A 15,737-nucleotide genomic window follows, 5' to 3' on the forward strand; every position below is an offset into this window, starting at 1 on the left:
AAAAACAAGAGGCCCATGGGCTACATCGCTCACCTGAGCACATTGGCTAGGAAAAACAGCAAAAATCAGTACAGTATTGAAAAGTTTACAGGGAGGGGGGTGTTGAATTTTAAACTACCTGATGATGCTTTCATATCAATATAACAAATGGCTTTGTTGTTCTTGAGCAGCAGATTTTTTTCCCATATATTCATTTTTAAAAATTTGATCCCCCATTGTGGCCCCACCCTACCCCTGGGGGCCCTCATTTGAACAAATTTCATTCAACACTACCCAAAGATGCCTCCATATCAATTTGACTAATCATGGCTTTTCTGTTCTTGAGAAAAAGACTTTTTCCTAGATATTCCTCTGTAAACTTTGATCACCCATTGTGGCCCCAACCTATCCCCGGGGTAATGATTTGAACAAACTTGAATCTTCACTATCTGAGGATGCTTCCATATAAATATGACCAATCATGGTTTTACTGTTCTTAAGAAGAAGATTTTTAACGATATTTTCCTATATATTTCTATGTAAAACTTGGATCCCCCATTGTGGCCCCACCCTAATCCCGGGGGTTATTATTTGAACAAATTTGAATCTTCACTACCTGAGGATGCTTCCATATAAATATGACCAATCATGGCTTTACTGTTTTTAAGAAGAAGATTTTTAGAGATATTTTCCTATATATTTCTATGTAAAACTTTGATCCCCCATTGTGGCCCCACCCTACCCCCGGGGGTCATGATTTGAACAAACTTGAATCTACACTACCTGAGGATGCTTCCACGTAAGTTTCATCTTTCCTGGCCCAGTGGTTCTTGAGAAGAAGATTTTTAAATGATGCCATTATTTTTTCACTAATTCCTAATTATCTCCCCTTGAAAGAGGGCGTGGCCCTTCATTTGAACAAACTTGAATCCCCTTAACCCAAGGATGCTTTGTGACAAGTTTGGTTGAATTTGGCCCAGTGGTTCTTGAGAAGAAGATGAAAATGTGAAAAGTTTACAACGACAACGCCAACAACAACAACGACGACAGACAACGGACAAATTTTGATCAGAAAAGCTCACTTGAGCCTTTTGCTCAGGTGAGCTAATAAGTGGTTGGGACTTCCAAATCACTTCAACATATGTATGGTATTCGATATATCAGTGTTCAAGATACCGAAGTTCAACTGTAATTTATATCTTGTGGTGGTCAGGTAGATAGTGTTCCTGGAGACCAGATACATGTAGCTCAGTTGGTAGAGCACCTGATTAGTGATTCAGGGGGGCCTGGGGTTAGAAAACCTGGTCTGGTCCATTGCATATTTCTCCTTTCCTGTTACAACCCTATACTTTTCATGTATAATGCATGTACAGATGAGGCAGGAGTAATTTAAATGTTGAGTTTATACCTCAAGTGCTCATATACATTTGTGTACTCTTGAGCTCATGTTAATGCTTTCTTTTAACATGCTCTTGGGTATCTTCCTTGTGATCATATGGATAAATGTTGAACTGAAAACCATCGCAATAGAAGATGATTGTGTATAAATGTTAAACACGATAAATATTCAGATCAAGAGAATTAACCTTTTAATTTATGTAAACTGCAGTCATTCAAAGACTCCAAATTGCAGTGAGTGCAATGTTTTCTGTTTCTGATACTGACGTTTACGTTGAATTTTTTTTTTTTTTTTTTTTTTTTTTTAGCAAAATGTGCATCAGACATTCAATGAATTAACTTACAGGAGGGAGATGGATGTGGTGTATCTGATCAGTAAATACAGGATACTCAAATGTTTTGGATTGAGTATTTATTTCAAGATTGGGACAGGTTTTTTTTTTTAAAACTATATTTTCACAAGTATGAAGTTTGATTGAAAATATTGAGAAAAAAAGAAGTTTCATGAGTGAAAAAATTAAATTTCCATAGCCAACTACTCAACTGACTATTTTGTTTATTACGTTTTCTGTAATATGGTTTTCCTTTCAACCTTATAAGGTAAAGTGAGTAGTTCTTTTCAAAGTATGAAAATAAATTTAAATTTTGTTCAATGGATAATACAATAGTGTAGTAAAGAGTTATATCCCTTTGATTGTGATGACATTTGAAATAGTCCACAGATGGAAAATTAAAAATAATAATAAAAGATATGCATCCAGTTCCCATTTAGGAAGCATATTTAAAAGAACAAAAAAGAAAAATAAATAAATACAGTGCACCTGCTATGATCTATATGTATACATGTAGTTTAAATTATATGCTGCATGCATGTACATGCAAACATGAAGTTTTAGTTAACGCTATTTCTATCAGCCATTTCTTTTTCCCTTTAAAAAAAATCATCTTTTTGTATTTTTTTTTCTTAAAATTAAAAAAAAAGTAGGATCATACCTATTCCACTTTCTTGGAGAAAAGGGGTAGATCTATTATAAATGTTTTTATTTGTGGGATTTTGTATTAAATTGTTAAACTAAATAAGAAATTTACCAATATTATATTTTTACAAAAAATACTATTGTCATTGTTAGGAAAATATCTTTTACAGGAAAAAAAGACTAATCGATATATTTAAATATCTCCGGACCGCCCACCTAATGTTTGACCTGACCGACTCCGAGTTGTACGCTCATTCAAACATTCAACTAACCCTGATTCACTGAGCCGTGGTTTGTAAATGTGGTTGACGTATCGAGGTGCAAGTCAGTGAAAATGATATCTAACAAGGAACTGTGTAACTGGGAATATTAAAGAATGATTAAATATGAGCAATGTAAAAGTAGCTGTCCGTGTTCGTCCACTTAGTCAACGGTAGGTAGACGTTCATAGTTTTCTTAAAGAGTTTGCAACTTGCAAACATACTTTTGAAAAAAAAAAAGTTTTAAAAGATCGCAAAAAATATGTCAGGATGTAATCAATTTCCTTTCGGTTTTAAAATGTTTTTAAAGAAAACTTTTGCTTTGAATTCTGTTTTATGTTTTAGAGAAAAGGATGGCAACAGCAAATCTATCGTGGAGGTTCACGGGGACAGCCTCAGTATCCTTAACGCGAAGGTAGGCGTGGATCTAAGCATTTGTGAAGTGTTAGTAGATGCATATCAAATCTTTTATTCCCATATTTAACAGTGGATTTTACATACTTTTACGTTCTTATTTGATTTTGTGCATCATTGGATTATGTATTTGATCAGATTTCTCTGGTTTGATCATGCCATGTGTTGTTGGCCAGTGCCCCCAGGGTTTATTTTAAGGAGAATAATTAGGACTATTTTTTCTAGAGGGTAGATAGTCTTAAGCTCAGTCAGAGCACATGCTTTTTTACAGCTCATGTGTATCTCATTAAAGCCCTGCTGTGGGACAGCTGGCAGATTCACCATGTTCACAGTAACACAAATCTCAAACAGCTGATCTAAGACAGTCAATTGTGTTATTCTACATCAGAAGGATAAAAATAGACCTTAAATTCTTCCCTTTCATTACTTTCAATATAGCCATTTTCATAATAATTGATTTAAAAATGTTTTAAAGCTCTTTTGTATTTGATATTCTACAAAGTTAAACAGATTTTCAATTTTACATGTATCACTTCGTTTAATTCTTCCATTTAAATATTCTGGATGAGTAATTTATTAGCAATACTGTTAGTTTTTAAAGACTCTTGTAAGTAGATGAATTTAATATTCATATACACCTATACATTTGCAAGTATAAACATGCATATTTATATATAGGTTTATAAATACAAGTGAATGTGCACTGCAATATGAAGGCAACAGAATATCTTTTTATAATAAATGCTCTAAATAATATATTATGACACATTTGACAGCTGATTTAAAAGGATAAGCCATAAATACATTGGAGTGTCACTTCAGCCTTTCCTAAGGGAGATTCGTGGGAAAAAAATGTAATTAAAGATTAAAAAATGATGTTTTGAATCTTATTACATGCATTAATAGCAATCCTAAATTCTTCTTTTGTTTTCAACAAAAAGGCATTTTCAACAAATAGTTAAATGTGTTTATGACCAAAACTGGATTGGTTTCAAAAGCATGTCAAAAAAATTGGCAGATATCAATTAAACAGTTCAGAATTTACGATCTACCTTCTGATTAAATCAAATGGCTTTGAAGGTTTGATATTTTGTTGGTAATCGTATCTTGATAAGGCTTACTGTTAAGTTTAGTCAGAACTAAAGGAATAAACTTGAAATAATAAATTTAAGACGTTATATAAAACCGTGAATGAACACTGATTATAGAATAAAGACTTAATCCCGCTAGACAAATAGGTTTTTCTAACAATTAACTTTGTAGTGTAAGGTTTTCAAAAAATTAAATGTGCAAGACAAGAGGGTTATTATATTGAAAGATTAAACAAATCTCACTGAACTCTAAAGTGGTTCTAATACTGCACTGATTTTTAATAAATATGACTTGCAATTTTGTAACTTGAGCATTCAGATAGAAATAATGTAATTAAACTGTACCGGTTTATATAAATCTTTAAGCTTCCAAAAAAATTATCAATATTCTGCAATTTGAAAACATCAGAGAATTGTATATTTGCTCTTATTATTTACATGTTTTAAGGATTGAAAATACAACAAATACTGTTAAAATTTCTATATATTTATCAATATTTGTATTATCCATTAGTGCACTTTAGGTTATAAAGAAAAAAACATGCTGCATGTGTAGAAGGTGTAAACATTTATATTTTATTCAAATGCATCATAGATATATATGAATAATAGACTTTATAAATATTGAAATATTAAACTTGGCCCAGTTTTGTCTTATGAGTCATGTGATAAACTGCTGTAGAATTGATTTCAGGTGGAGCAGTATTCTGAATATGGAGACAGTAGAGAAAAGATCAAACATTTCACATTTGACTACTGCTACGACTCTAGCGGTGCTCCCCAGTCCCCAGGGTATGCCTCCCAACAGCTGGTAAGTGTCCTATATATCTCCCATTTCCACCCCCCACCTCAGCCCATCCCCTCCACCCCCCAAACCCACCCTACCCTTCCCTTATATATACTAGTTAGTGTCCCATACCTCACATCCCCTGACCCCCTGATCCCTTCCACCCACCCTCTTTCCTTGCATCCATACAGGTTGTATAAATCCATGGATGACCCCCCCCCCCCCCCCCCCAAGAGTTTGCAATTAAATTTGATAACATTGAACTACCCAACCCATGCCCACTTTTCGTCTGATCTTCACGATTATCATATCTTTAGCACATGAAATATACATTGTATGCAAATACAGTATTTTGGATGCTGAGGAATACTCTTGAAAGAAACTCCTGAAATGAAATCAAATGACTTTGTTATACAGAATCATAAACTTTCAGTGATAAATTTTGCAAAGCATTTGATTAAATAACATATATTTTGTCTCTGTCTCAGTGATGGCTGGACACAGTTGTTTTGTTTTTGTTACTGGGTATTTGTGCTGAACTTTGGGATTATATTTTGTCCCCCATTTTGCCAGCCTTTACCTTGTTTGTTGTTCACGTAAGTCATGTACAGTGAATAGGTTATGTGTCTGCCGTGTTTGTTTTGTCTAAATATAGGTCCTTGTGTATTCAAATAGTAACAGCTGGTCAACCATAATGTGTAAACTCTATAAAAGAATCAGGGACTGTGAAAATAAGAATATCTTAGTCTATGAATAAAAATCTACAAACATTGACAATTCGAAGCTATAATGGCAAGATGGCATGATGAAAAATTAAATATTTCACTAATTTATTAACTTTAAAAGTTTAGCTAAATAATTTTTGTTTTGCATCTCTGTTTTGCCTTTGAGTCTTTGTTTTCTAATGCATATTTACTTGATTTATATTTAATTCTTAAAAATAAAGGGAAAAAAATGGGCCACTTGTATGTAAGCATTAAATAAGCTTAATCATTCTGATATAAGAACTCTTTACAGCAGTCCAGTGTGGTGATATTTTACAAAGCTCCAACATATTCAGTGACTATATTCATCCCCAGTAATGTTTACCCTCTATTGATACGGATATCTGGTCTTTGTTTCCCAGCAAGCTTGTAAATAAGCCAGAATCAATGAACCCAGTAAATCCTCCACAAATGTCCATTTGTTTTCCTGGGGGGTGGGCATCAACATTCCTGGAAGTCAGGAGTTGTATTGTGGGTTTATATATAGTTTGTTTGGAGAGAGTGATGTACCGGAATTCCTGTCAAGTGAGATTGATTCCTACCCCAATGCATGAACAGAGCATTTTACGGAAGGCCATATACCCTGCGTTCATTTTGCATGTTTGCGTCCGCAATTTAAAGTTATGGATAGATACCCTGTATGTTATTGATACTGATTTATATAGCAGCTTATAGATTTCAGCCATGTTATTAGGATTAACCACATTGACTGAATCTGACAGATGTATTTTATACAAGTAAAATATATTTGGATACCAACATTTTTAATATATTCAAGACTACTGCTATAATAGATGGTTGTAGGGTATAAACATTGATTGTCTATTATAGCCTTACAAGGAAATTGCTTCAGTCAGTATGATATAACAGTGAAAGTCATAGCATTTCTTCTGTATGTAAAGTAAATGCACCCCTCCCCCCCCCCCCCCCCTTCTTGTCTTAAGCATTTATGCGTAGCAGTGACCAGTGGATACACATACTAGTCATCCTGTAGTTATTTCAATTAACAACCTGTCGGGAATTTAGCTGACCGAAGCATGCAGGTGCTTTTGTTTCCTGCCAAGTTTAAACATTGATAAGTGTGCTTTAAAATTCATAAGAAAAGGGTGGATTTTAAGATTATATGAAATATATCTTATCAAAAAGGTGCCACATTGTGCAGGTATAAGTGGCCTTTGACACAGTTTTCTGTGTATCAGAATGAGTGAATGTGATAAAGATTGCAAAGTTGGTGTTTGGTCTAATATCAATGACTTTAATTTCTACCCCTAAATTTTGACAGGTCCTAAGAAGTGGTCATTGGGAGATTTGCTTACATTATATTTCAAACAATAGCCCCCCCTTCAAGAAGCATTTTAAAGTTTACAAGGAGGTGATCAGCTGGTGAAAATTGAAATCTGTCTTTTGTAAGAATTCTAATGAAATCCTCAAGAGGAATTGATTTGTATTCTTCAGAGTTTTTATTGGATGAAACTGAGTAAGAATTTTAAACACTTGTGCTTTCCTGGCAGGTTTGAAGTTCGATATACATGTAGGTTTGTTCTGGTGATGAACGATTTCTCATTTTATGTTTTTCTCTGGCTGATAAAGGAGAGATTCCTCATTCTCTCCTTAGTTGAATCAATTATGACCGTATATTAAGTGTAGACAAATAAAGTTGCTATGACAGAGCTGGCCTTATACAAGGAACAACTTTGTATATATATTTAGTATGGGTTTTTTAAGACAAACACTGATACCAGAATCTCAATATCATTGTTTATTTTGATATCATATGTAGTACTTAATGTGTCAAACTTTGAAAATTGGCCATTTCCAGATCAATACTTTTATAATTCTGAGGAGACTCTTTGCTGTTTGAAAGGCAGTTGCATGTTTGAGTTATTGAATGCACTTCTCTGAATGGGATTTACCTTGAAGGAACCCATAACATGCTAATCAAATCATTTTCAGACCATTTCTCCACATGGTAGCCAAGTTTGCTGTCACTCTAGATGTCAGTATCAAAGCGGAAAGCACTGTTGGAAGCTTTGATCTCCTATTTACTTTCCATGCATATGTGCAGCGAAGACACGAAAAAATTAAACATCCTCATATATAAACTACAGTTACCTCATACCCTGCAATGTAAAGAAGCTGTTATTGTCAATAAAAAGTTTGCCTTTAGGAAGTAAAACATATGTAAAGTTGTCTCTATTTTTTTTTTTGAACTCTATTCACTGTTTTCTTTGCACAGCATTTTATTGCTCTCGGCATACATTTTAACAGAGTAGTATCTCAAGGAAACTCCGGTATTGTCCTTGTGCAGTGCTCGTCCCGTATAGTGTGTATAATTCTTGCGTATGATATCCACAGATTTATTTACGCTGATAAAATAGCTTCCCATCTTTTGAGAAGAAATGGTTTTGGTATTTTGTTAACTTTTATCAGGTCTGAATCATTTGATTATATAGTTAAAGGTGTTAGTGTTAAAGGGGTATACTTCGGCCCAATATTGATGGTTTTGTCGTGGTTGAATGAACGGACACGGACAATAGTCAGACAGTGATGAGCTGCCAAAACGTAATGACTTTGATAACATTGATTAACAGACATTCAAACATTTTTCATTTATACACACACACTCAGTCATGAAGTTCAAATGCAACATTAGTTCCATAGAATTTATTGTAGCTATAAGCTAATTGTTACATAATATTGTCTTTAGTTTGTCTGTATTTGTTGTAATTGCAGATCAGAAGTCATTAGGGTTAATTATCTCGTTATTTATGTCATATTTCTTGGTATGCTTATTTGAACAGTATTATGGAGAAAAAAAAATTTGAAGGATCAAAGCATTTTATTTTTAACAAAGAGGTGTTAAATGAAAGATTGATATCAAAAACTGATGTGTGAAGTCAGATAAGAAACTATTTTAAATGTTGTGATCAACTGCAGATATTTTTGGTGAACCTGTTCAATCAAATTTCCAAAAAATAAAGAACCTGAGCCAATTGTGCAAAATTCCAAGCTGTCCTGCGTACAGAAAAAAGCAAGACTAGCAGAGAAATTTTAGGGAATTTTTAGTAATTTCTTCATTAATTTTGAAAATTTTGACATTCTATATGCCTCCAGGTGATAATACAATGTATTTTATTGTTTAAAACTAGTACCTAAGCAATGTATGTCAGTAGGTGGCTAATATAGACCTGACAGAGGAAAGGTGAAGTTTTTTTGTAGAGGACTCTCGTAATGAATTTTGAATTATATTGTCAATATTATGTGATTTTTCTCATGCATCATCATACAAACTCTGTGAATGGATTCTTCATTTTTCTTTCAATAAAATCCATTGGTGTTAGAAGAAAATGTAGACCCTTGCACATGCATGTTTGTTCTGTTTAGTATGTGTAGATATTGATATTGTTCTTGACCTTTTAAATTCTCTTAAAAATTAGCTGTTTAAGTGAGAATTATGAGGGAAGGTGTTCTGAGCTGTAGCGGACATCTTTTGTTCAAGAGAGAGAGCTTAAGGTTGCAAAACACAGTGCCTCAATTGACCATGCATTCCTGTATAAATTTGGAGGCAGAATTTCATTATAATTCATGTTCTTACACTACCATTTACATAGTACATATATATACCTGAATAGTTAAAATTGTATGTATTATCCTTATGTTTGGCTCTCCCAGGCAATTTCTATTTACCTGTAGTCAATTTACACCCAACTGCTACATACTTTCAACCAATATAAATTGTTCTACATTTGCTATCGCTAAAATCATAAATTTTCTGTCATTTACTCTTTACGCACCTAATACACCAGGATCAGTTAATGCATGTCTGATTGCGCATCTAAGATACATGTATGTACAGTTTAGATGTATATTCAGAGCTCTCACGCCACTTTTTGTAAAGGGGCTGGTGCCTTTTTTAAAATTGGAAAAATTAGCAATGTTTTGGGGAAAATAGGAAAAATCAAAATATTAAAAAAAAACTTTAAAAAAAAAAATCACATCATATTAAAAAATTGTTTTCTAGTGTTTTATTATCAGCCTTATTATTATTGTAATGACAATTGGTAAAATAAAACCATTCAGGGAAGGGGGGGGGGGGGGGGGGGGAGGAGTAACCTATTGTAAATGTACTTGTTTTAGCGGTACTCATATATTAGCCCCTTAAACACACTTCTTCCTGTCTGCTAATTACACACACATATATATGATAAAAACAAAAGCATATAGAACCTTGGCTCCAAATGCACTAATTCACTCTAACACTAATCAGTTGATGAGGAATATTAGGCTAAATATTGAGCAGCTAATTTAGTACATGTATTTTGCACTGGAAGTGAGGCCATTCAGTGCCCCATATTTATTTTAGACAATCTATAGAACTAAGATTATTACATATTGCATAATGTCTTTTTACCACAAGGAACCACAAGGTACCACAAGGAACCACAAGGATACCACAAGGAATCACAAGGAACCACAAGGAACCCCAGGGATACCACAAGGTACCCCAGGGACATCATATACAACCTTAATTATTCTAAATATGATTTCTATGCACTTGTAAATTAGAAAAAAATGTTTTTGAAAGACAAATTAACACTTTTAAATTAATTGTCTTAAATATAGAGCAGTTACCCAAGTTAAAAATTTATAAGTAATATTAATTAATTAAACAATTAAGCTCAATTATGCATGTTTAGTTTTGAAGAACTGTAATATTTTATACGGTGTAAATAAATAATCATGTTTTAACTATGATTTGTGTATTTCAATACACAAAACCAAAGGGCACTCACATGAAACCAAATAATACTCTTAAGGTACCACAAGAAAATCCCAGTGTACCCTAGGACACCCAATTCAACATTAATAAATGTACATGTAAATATGGTTTATATTTGCATTTGTAAATGACACATTAACCGTTTATTGTATATACTTCAATACACAAATCAAAAGGATACTCACTTAAGAACCAAAGGATAGCCTTAAGTTACCACAAGGACATCCCAGGGTAACCCGAAGAATATCCCAAAATACCCCAAGGACACCCAGTTGGACCTTTATAAATCTAAAAATGGTTTTATGCTTTTGTAAATAACATAGTAACTGTTTATTGCATATTTTAATACACAAAAAAGGATACCAAGGAAAGCCTAGGTATCTGAAGAATACCCTTAACGACCCTCTATACACTGCACACTAAAGAGTTCTGATTCCATAGTATTTTTGAGCAGTTAGAGTGATCTGCCCCTAGATAGAAAATTGAAGAAATTGAGCTCTACAGCATATTACTCTATATGTAATCAATTCAAACATTTTTAACATTTTATTGGGCCAAGATAAACAAGATAAATTAATTGAACACTTTATTTGCAACTATTTTCTCCATTTAAATAGACAATGTTCAGTGATTTGTGTTCATCAATACTATGTTGTCTTTGAAAATTCCTCCTGAGGGTGAATGGCAGGTTCCCTATGTTGAAAATGAAATAGATAGACACATTATTTACACCTTTATAAGATATAATTTTATAAATGTTCAAAAAACATTTTTGTTTAGAGTATAGAGGGTCCTTAAGTACCCCAATAATGAGCCATATTATCACCGACATCCAATTCAGCTTTATTGAATGTAAATATGGTTTTTGTGCATTTTTTAATTACATCATTATCTGTTTATTGTTTATTTCAATACACAAAACATTTTTTTTAAGGATTCAAAGGACCCCAAGGGTACACCAATGACACATCATTCAAACTTAATAAATCTATAAATATGGTTCATACATGCATTTGTAAGTTAGATACATGTAAGTCTTTCTGAGGTTTACTGGTATATGTGAATTATATGCCATTCACGGTATACAAGGTAATGACCCTTGTATGTATTATGGTCATCAAAAAATTTCAGCCAATCTGATTGCTTAGAATTTTTCACTCACAATTTCAGACAAATTGTCAATTCATCTGTGTTAATTATCTGCTATAATGAAAAAGTATATACAAATTTAATTTCAATGTCAGTTGTTGTTATTTACCTGAACAAAGAAAATGCAACAATAAATTGTCCTAAAATTTTTGCAGTATGATGACTATAACTTACAAAACTTTATACATAAAAAATATAACTCGTACCTGAAGGGGTCATAAAAACTTAAAGTAAAAAAAAAATTTTATACCCCATGCAACAAGTTGCATGAGGTATAATGTTTTTGACCCGTCCGTCAGTCAGTCAGTCAGTCCTTCAGTCCTGTTTTTTTTTGTCAGCACAACTCCTCATAAACCGCTGCACAGAATTTCGATAATAGATATTTAGTACACAGTGTGTAGATGTGCATATTAACCAGGAAATTTCGATTCCTTTATTTTTCTGGGAATTTCGGCACTTTTCAACTTAGATTTTTGGCCATATCTTGAATATAGAAATGAACAGTTTGTTAGTGCAACTCCTCTTAAACCGCTGCACAGAATTTGGTTAAACCAATGCAAGAAGTTTTGATGTGATGATTTTTTGCAAGTAATGCCCCTTTTTGAATATACTTATTTTGATATTTCTCAAGTACATGCCAGTTTTGCTACATTTGATTATGTTATTTAACATAAAATTTATAATAAGTCAATTCTTGTTTGATTCATAATGCATATATCTTAAAACTAATATTTTGGCACCTGTAATGTTTGAATTCTTTATAAATACATAATACTTAAAGCTATATATGGCATATCTGAGGTAAAAAATAAAAATACGAGATAGAGTGTAGTTGAACATGATATTTGTTATTTATGTTCAAATTAAAATTTTCACTGATTCTGAACTTGAATAACCCCACGTTTCTATAGTTAAAATGACTTTAAACTGTGTCTGATATTTAAATGCGGAGTCAGTAAATAAATCGATTATTATTTTACCCTTAAATTTCTAATATCTATGAAATGCGATTAATTTAAATTGTGTAATTTACTTGAAGGTCCTACCCTTATACAGTATAAAGTAATTAAAACAAAAAGAAAGATCTTTTTAATTTTAGTTAGTCTGAACTTATCAAAAATACGGCATATATGACTTCGTTAAAGAAAAAAAATCATAATTCATTCTCATGCAAGTTCACACATATTGTATTAATAAATTATCTCCTATAGGATAGTAAAAAGCTTGGCTACTTGTCTCAATCTACTGTATAGGGGATTAATTTCACGGGTTGTAATTTTCACGGTTTTCTCTCTTCTGACACGATCGCGGTTTGTTGAATTCACGGAATTGGTATATAATAAAAGTTACCTCCCTTATCTATATCCATTTAATCCATAGCATAGCTAGAGCTAGAATGACATTAATTAATCAGCGTTATATATTCACTTCTCGAACAACAGGGTAGGTTTATATTAAATAGTTAGATTTAATAATTAATTGACGATTAATTAAAACAAGTGCAGTTATTAGAAGTCCTTGACTATAAACGTCGAATGACTTTCCTATGTGCTATTACGATGAGTGCATGTACATGTTCATGTACACCCCAAGATCTTCTTTCCGAAGGGATAATACATCGCGGCGAAAAACTACTGGACGGTAAGAAAAGTGTTAATCTAGGTCGACGAAATATTATCCTTCCACATCTACAGCAAGTTCGATAGTTATTTGATTTTTAACCTGGTAGTAACTGCATGGTTAGTTTTGTAGATCCATATTTATTAGAGAACAAAGTAATAGGACCTTTTTTGGCCTTGTGAATTTCTGAAGAATCAAATCTGCTCAGTCTTCATTGAAAATATGTTAAAATTTCACTTGGAACCTCGGTGACTGCATACCAATTAAAAATGACATAATTCTCTCTCTAGTCCATATTGTATTAATAATTATGAAGTCATGAGTTGCCTCATTTTTCTCAAGTCCTGAAAAAACTCTTTAAAAACGGTCAAAAATTTAAGCTGACGTTTTTCAATATTTTGCATAGTCCCCAACCTCTGATATAAATTGTTTAATTATATAATGAAAGAACTGTTTCAGAAGATTCTTACCCATGAAATTTTTTTTTGGATCGTGGGGTGGGCTCATATTTTACTTATTAACTGAAGATGCTCAAATTCATCCATTTTCTTCAAGATTCAGGAATATTGTAATTTCACAAAGCCTATTTTGCAATACCTGAACCCTCAAAGGAAACTTTTTTATGGGAAATGAAAGCAATATGTCTCTTCTTTATATTGAGGTTTAAAATGGAATCTTGGGATTTTGTCAGTTAATTGGTATAGGGACAGAGCCATTTTAAGGAGTTAGTGAACTTTTTTATGCCACAAAGAAGTGAATCCACATTCACTTTTTTTTTTTTTTTTTTTTTTTTTTTTTTAACAAAATCACATGGATTTTTAATAAAAAATTATTTAAAAAAATTTGGCATACAATTTTTGAACTCTGAGAATTGTTATTTAAAAACCCCTGGCCAAAAGAAATAATTCAGACTTAACATTATCATTATTAAGGGAGATCTGTCAAGTTCCCCACAAACCATAAAGCTTGGTATTTTTTTAAAAAATGTTTTTAATTACCTCAAAATGGGTTTACAGAATTTTTTTTAGGAAATCAGTTTCTCATCAATTCAGTTTAATATTGTGATATATTAACCCTTGGCCAACTTTGATTGATATTGTTAATTTTACCAATGGCAGGCACCCTATATGATTCACTGATGCAGGAAAGAATGGGTTATACATTTATTTTATTTTTTACAAACAATTTTCAAAATTATTGCCCATCTTTAGCAGGCTGTAGATCTGTAGAAAAGTTGAAAGTACCAGGGTAGTATAGAAACAAGACTCAAGTTTGGAAAAAATGTGTCAGCTTCAGGTATTTTTCTAAATCATATTACCAGTATTTTATTTAACAATTTCCAGCTAAATATAGTGACACTTATATCCTATGTAAATGGTACAAGAAAAACCTATTAATTTTGTTGATTATATAAAACCCAGGTATTTTATCACCAACCATGCAGTTTTACATTTGTTTATACACCTAAGGTATGGTGTAACCAGTCCTTGTGTACCTTGTGTATATACACAAGTTAATCACTGAAAACTGTTGATCATCACTGATGATTACCTGAAACTGTGGATATATGCAAGCATGCAAACAAGAAATCCTGTACACAAGAGAGTTCTCCATATGTCATTGAAAATAGATGTATGCTATCATTTCTATATTCCGTAACTTCTCTTAATTGAGATGATCATATTCTGTACAATCTATAGACATTCATACAATGCCATGAATGCATGATGATTTATTTTTTAATAAATGTATCAATCTAATATAGAGAAATTTAATAAGTTTGGATTCATGCATTTCCATAACAAAGAAACTCACAACCTTGGACTTCCTTTTTACATGTACATGATTGTTTTTATATTGTATTAATTAAGGAATAAATGCTATGAAAACAATGAACGAAAATGTTTTGTTGAGAAAAGTTTTTGTGTTTATATATATATAGTTTTTCTAGTTTATTTCCTGCGATTTTTACCTGGGAATTTTTTTTCAAAAGCAGTGTAGTTTTAGTAAATTAACTGAAATTATTGTTGTTTACTTACATTTGGATATATAAGGTGCATGAATTCAAAAATTGAAATTTTGAAGAAAATTCAGTTTGTTTTAACATATTTTTCCAATTATAGGATCATAATATGTATATATACATTCTAGTTGAATACTTTTTAAGTATATCAATAGATTAATACACAAATCCATAGAAAAGTTTCAGAATTAATTTTTATTAACCAGTGTTAACAGAATTTTATTTGAAAAATCAGAACTATTTTTATTTAAAAAGACAAATCTCCACCCAAAATTTGATCATATACATGTACAGACAGTCAGACCTTAAATTTAACTCATGTGGAAAGTTTAATAAGGCCAAAAAAATAATAGTCTTGTTTCCTGCTACCGGCCTGAAAAAAATAGGGTAGGTAGGTAGGAAAATTATTTTATTTTATATTTTTATTTTTTTTTTTTCGACAGCATTTTTTGGATATGAACTAATACAAGATCAAATTAAACATGTCACAAGTCA

General features: G+C 32.1%; 1 protein-coding gene across 1 annotated transcript in view; it reads left to right on the forward strand.

Moving 5' to 3' along the window:
- Positions 1 to 2,641: 2,641 nt before the first annotated feature.
- Positions 2,642 to 15,737, forward strand: part of LOC133178120 (uncharacterized) — a 56,314-nt gene continuing 43,218 nt past the window's right edge. Inside the window, exons 1-3 of the mRNA XM_061312878.1 lie at positions 2,642 to 2,787; positions 2,960 to 3,029; positions 4,814 to 4,930. Of these exons, the coding sequence (XP_061168862.1) occupies positions 2,741 to 2,787; positions 2,960 to 3,029; positions 4,814 to 4,930 (234 nt within the window). The 5' untranslated portion in view covers positions 2,642 to 2,740. The remainder of the gene's footprint in view (positions 2,788 to 2,959; positions 3,030 to 4,813; positions 4,931 to 15,737) is intronic.

The sequence above is a fragment of the Saccostrea echinata genome, unplaced genomic scaffold (genome assembly GCF_033153115.1).
Source record: "Saccostrea echinata isolate AGI-Se365-2 ecotype Australia unplaced genomic scaffold, CSIRO_AGI_Sech_v1 ptg000002l, whole genome shotgun sequence".
Lineage (NCBI taxonomy): Eukaryota > Metazoa > Mollusca > Bivalvia > Ostreida > Ostreidae > Saccostrea > Saccostrea echinata.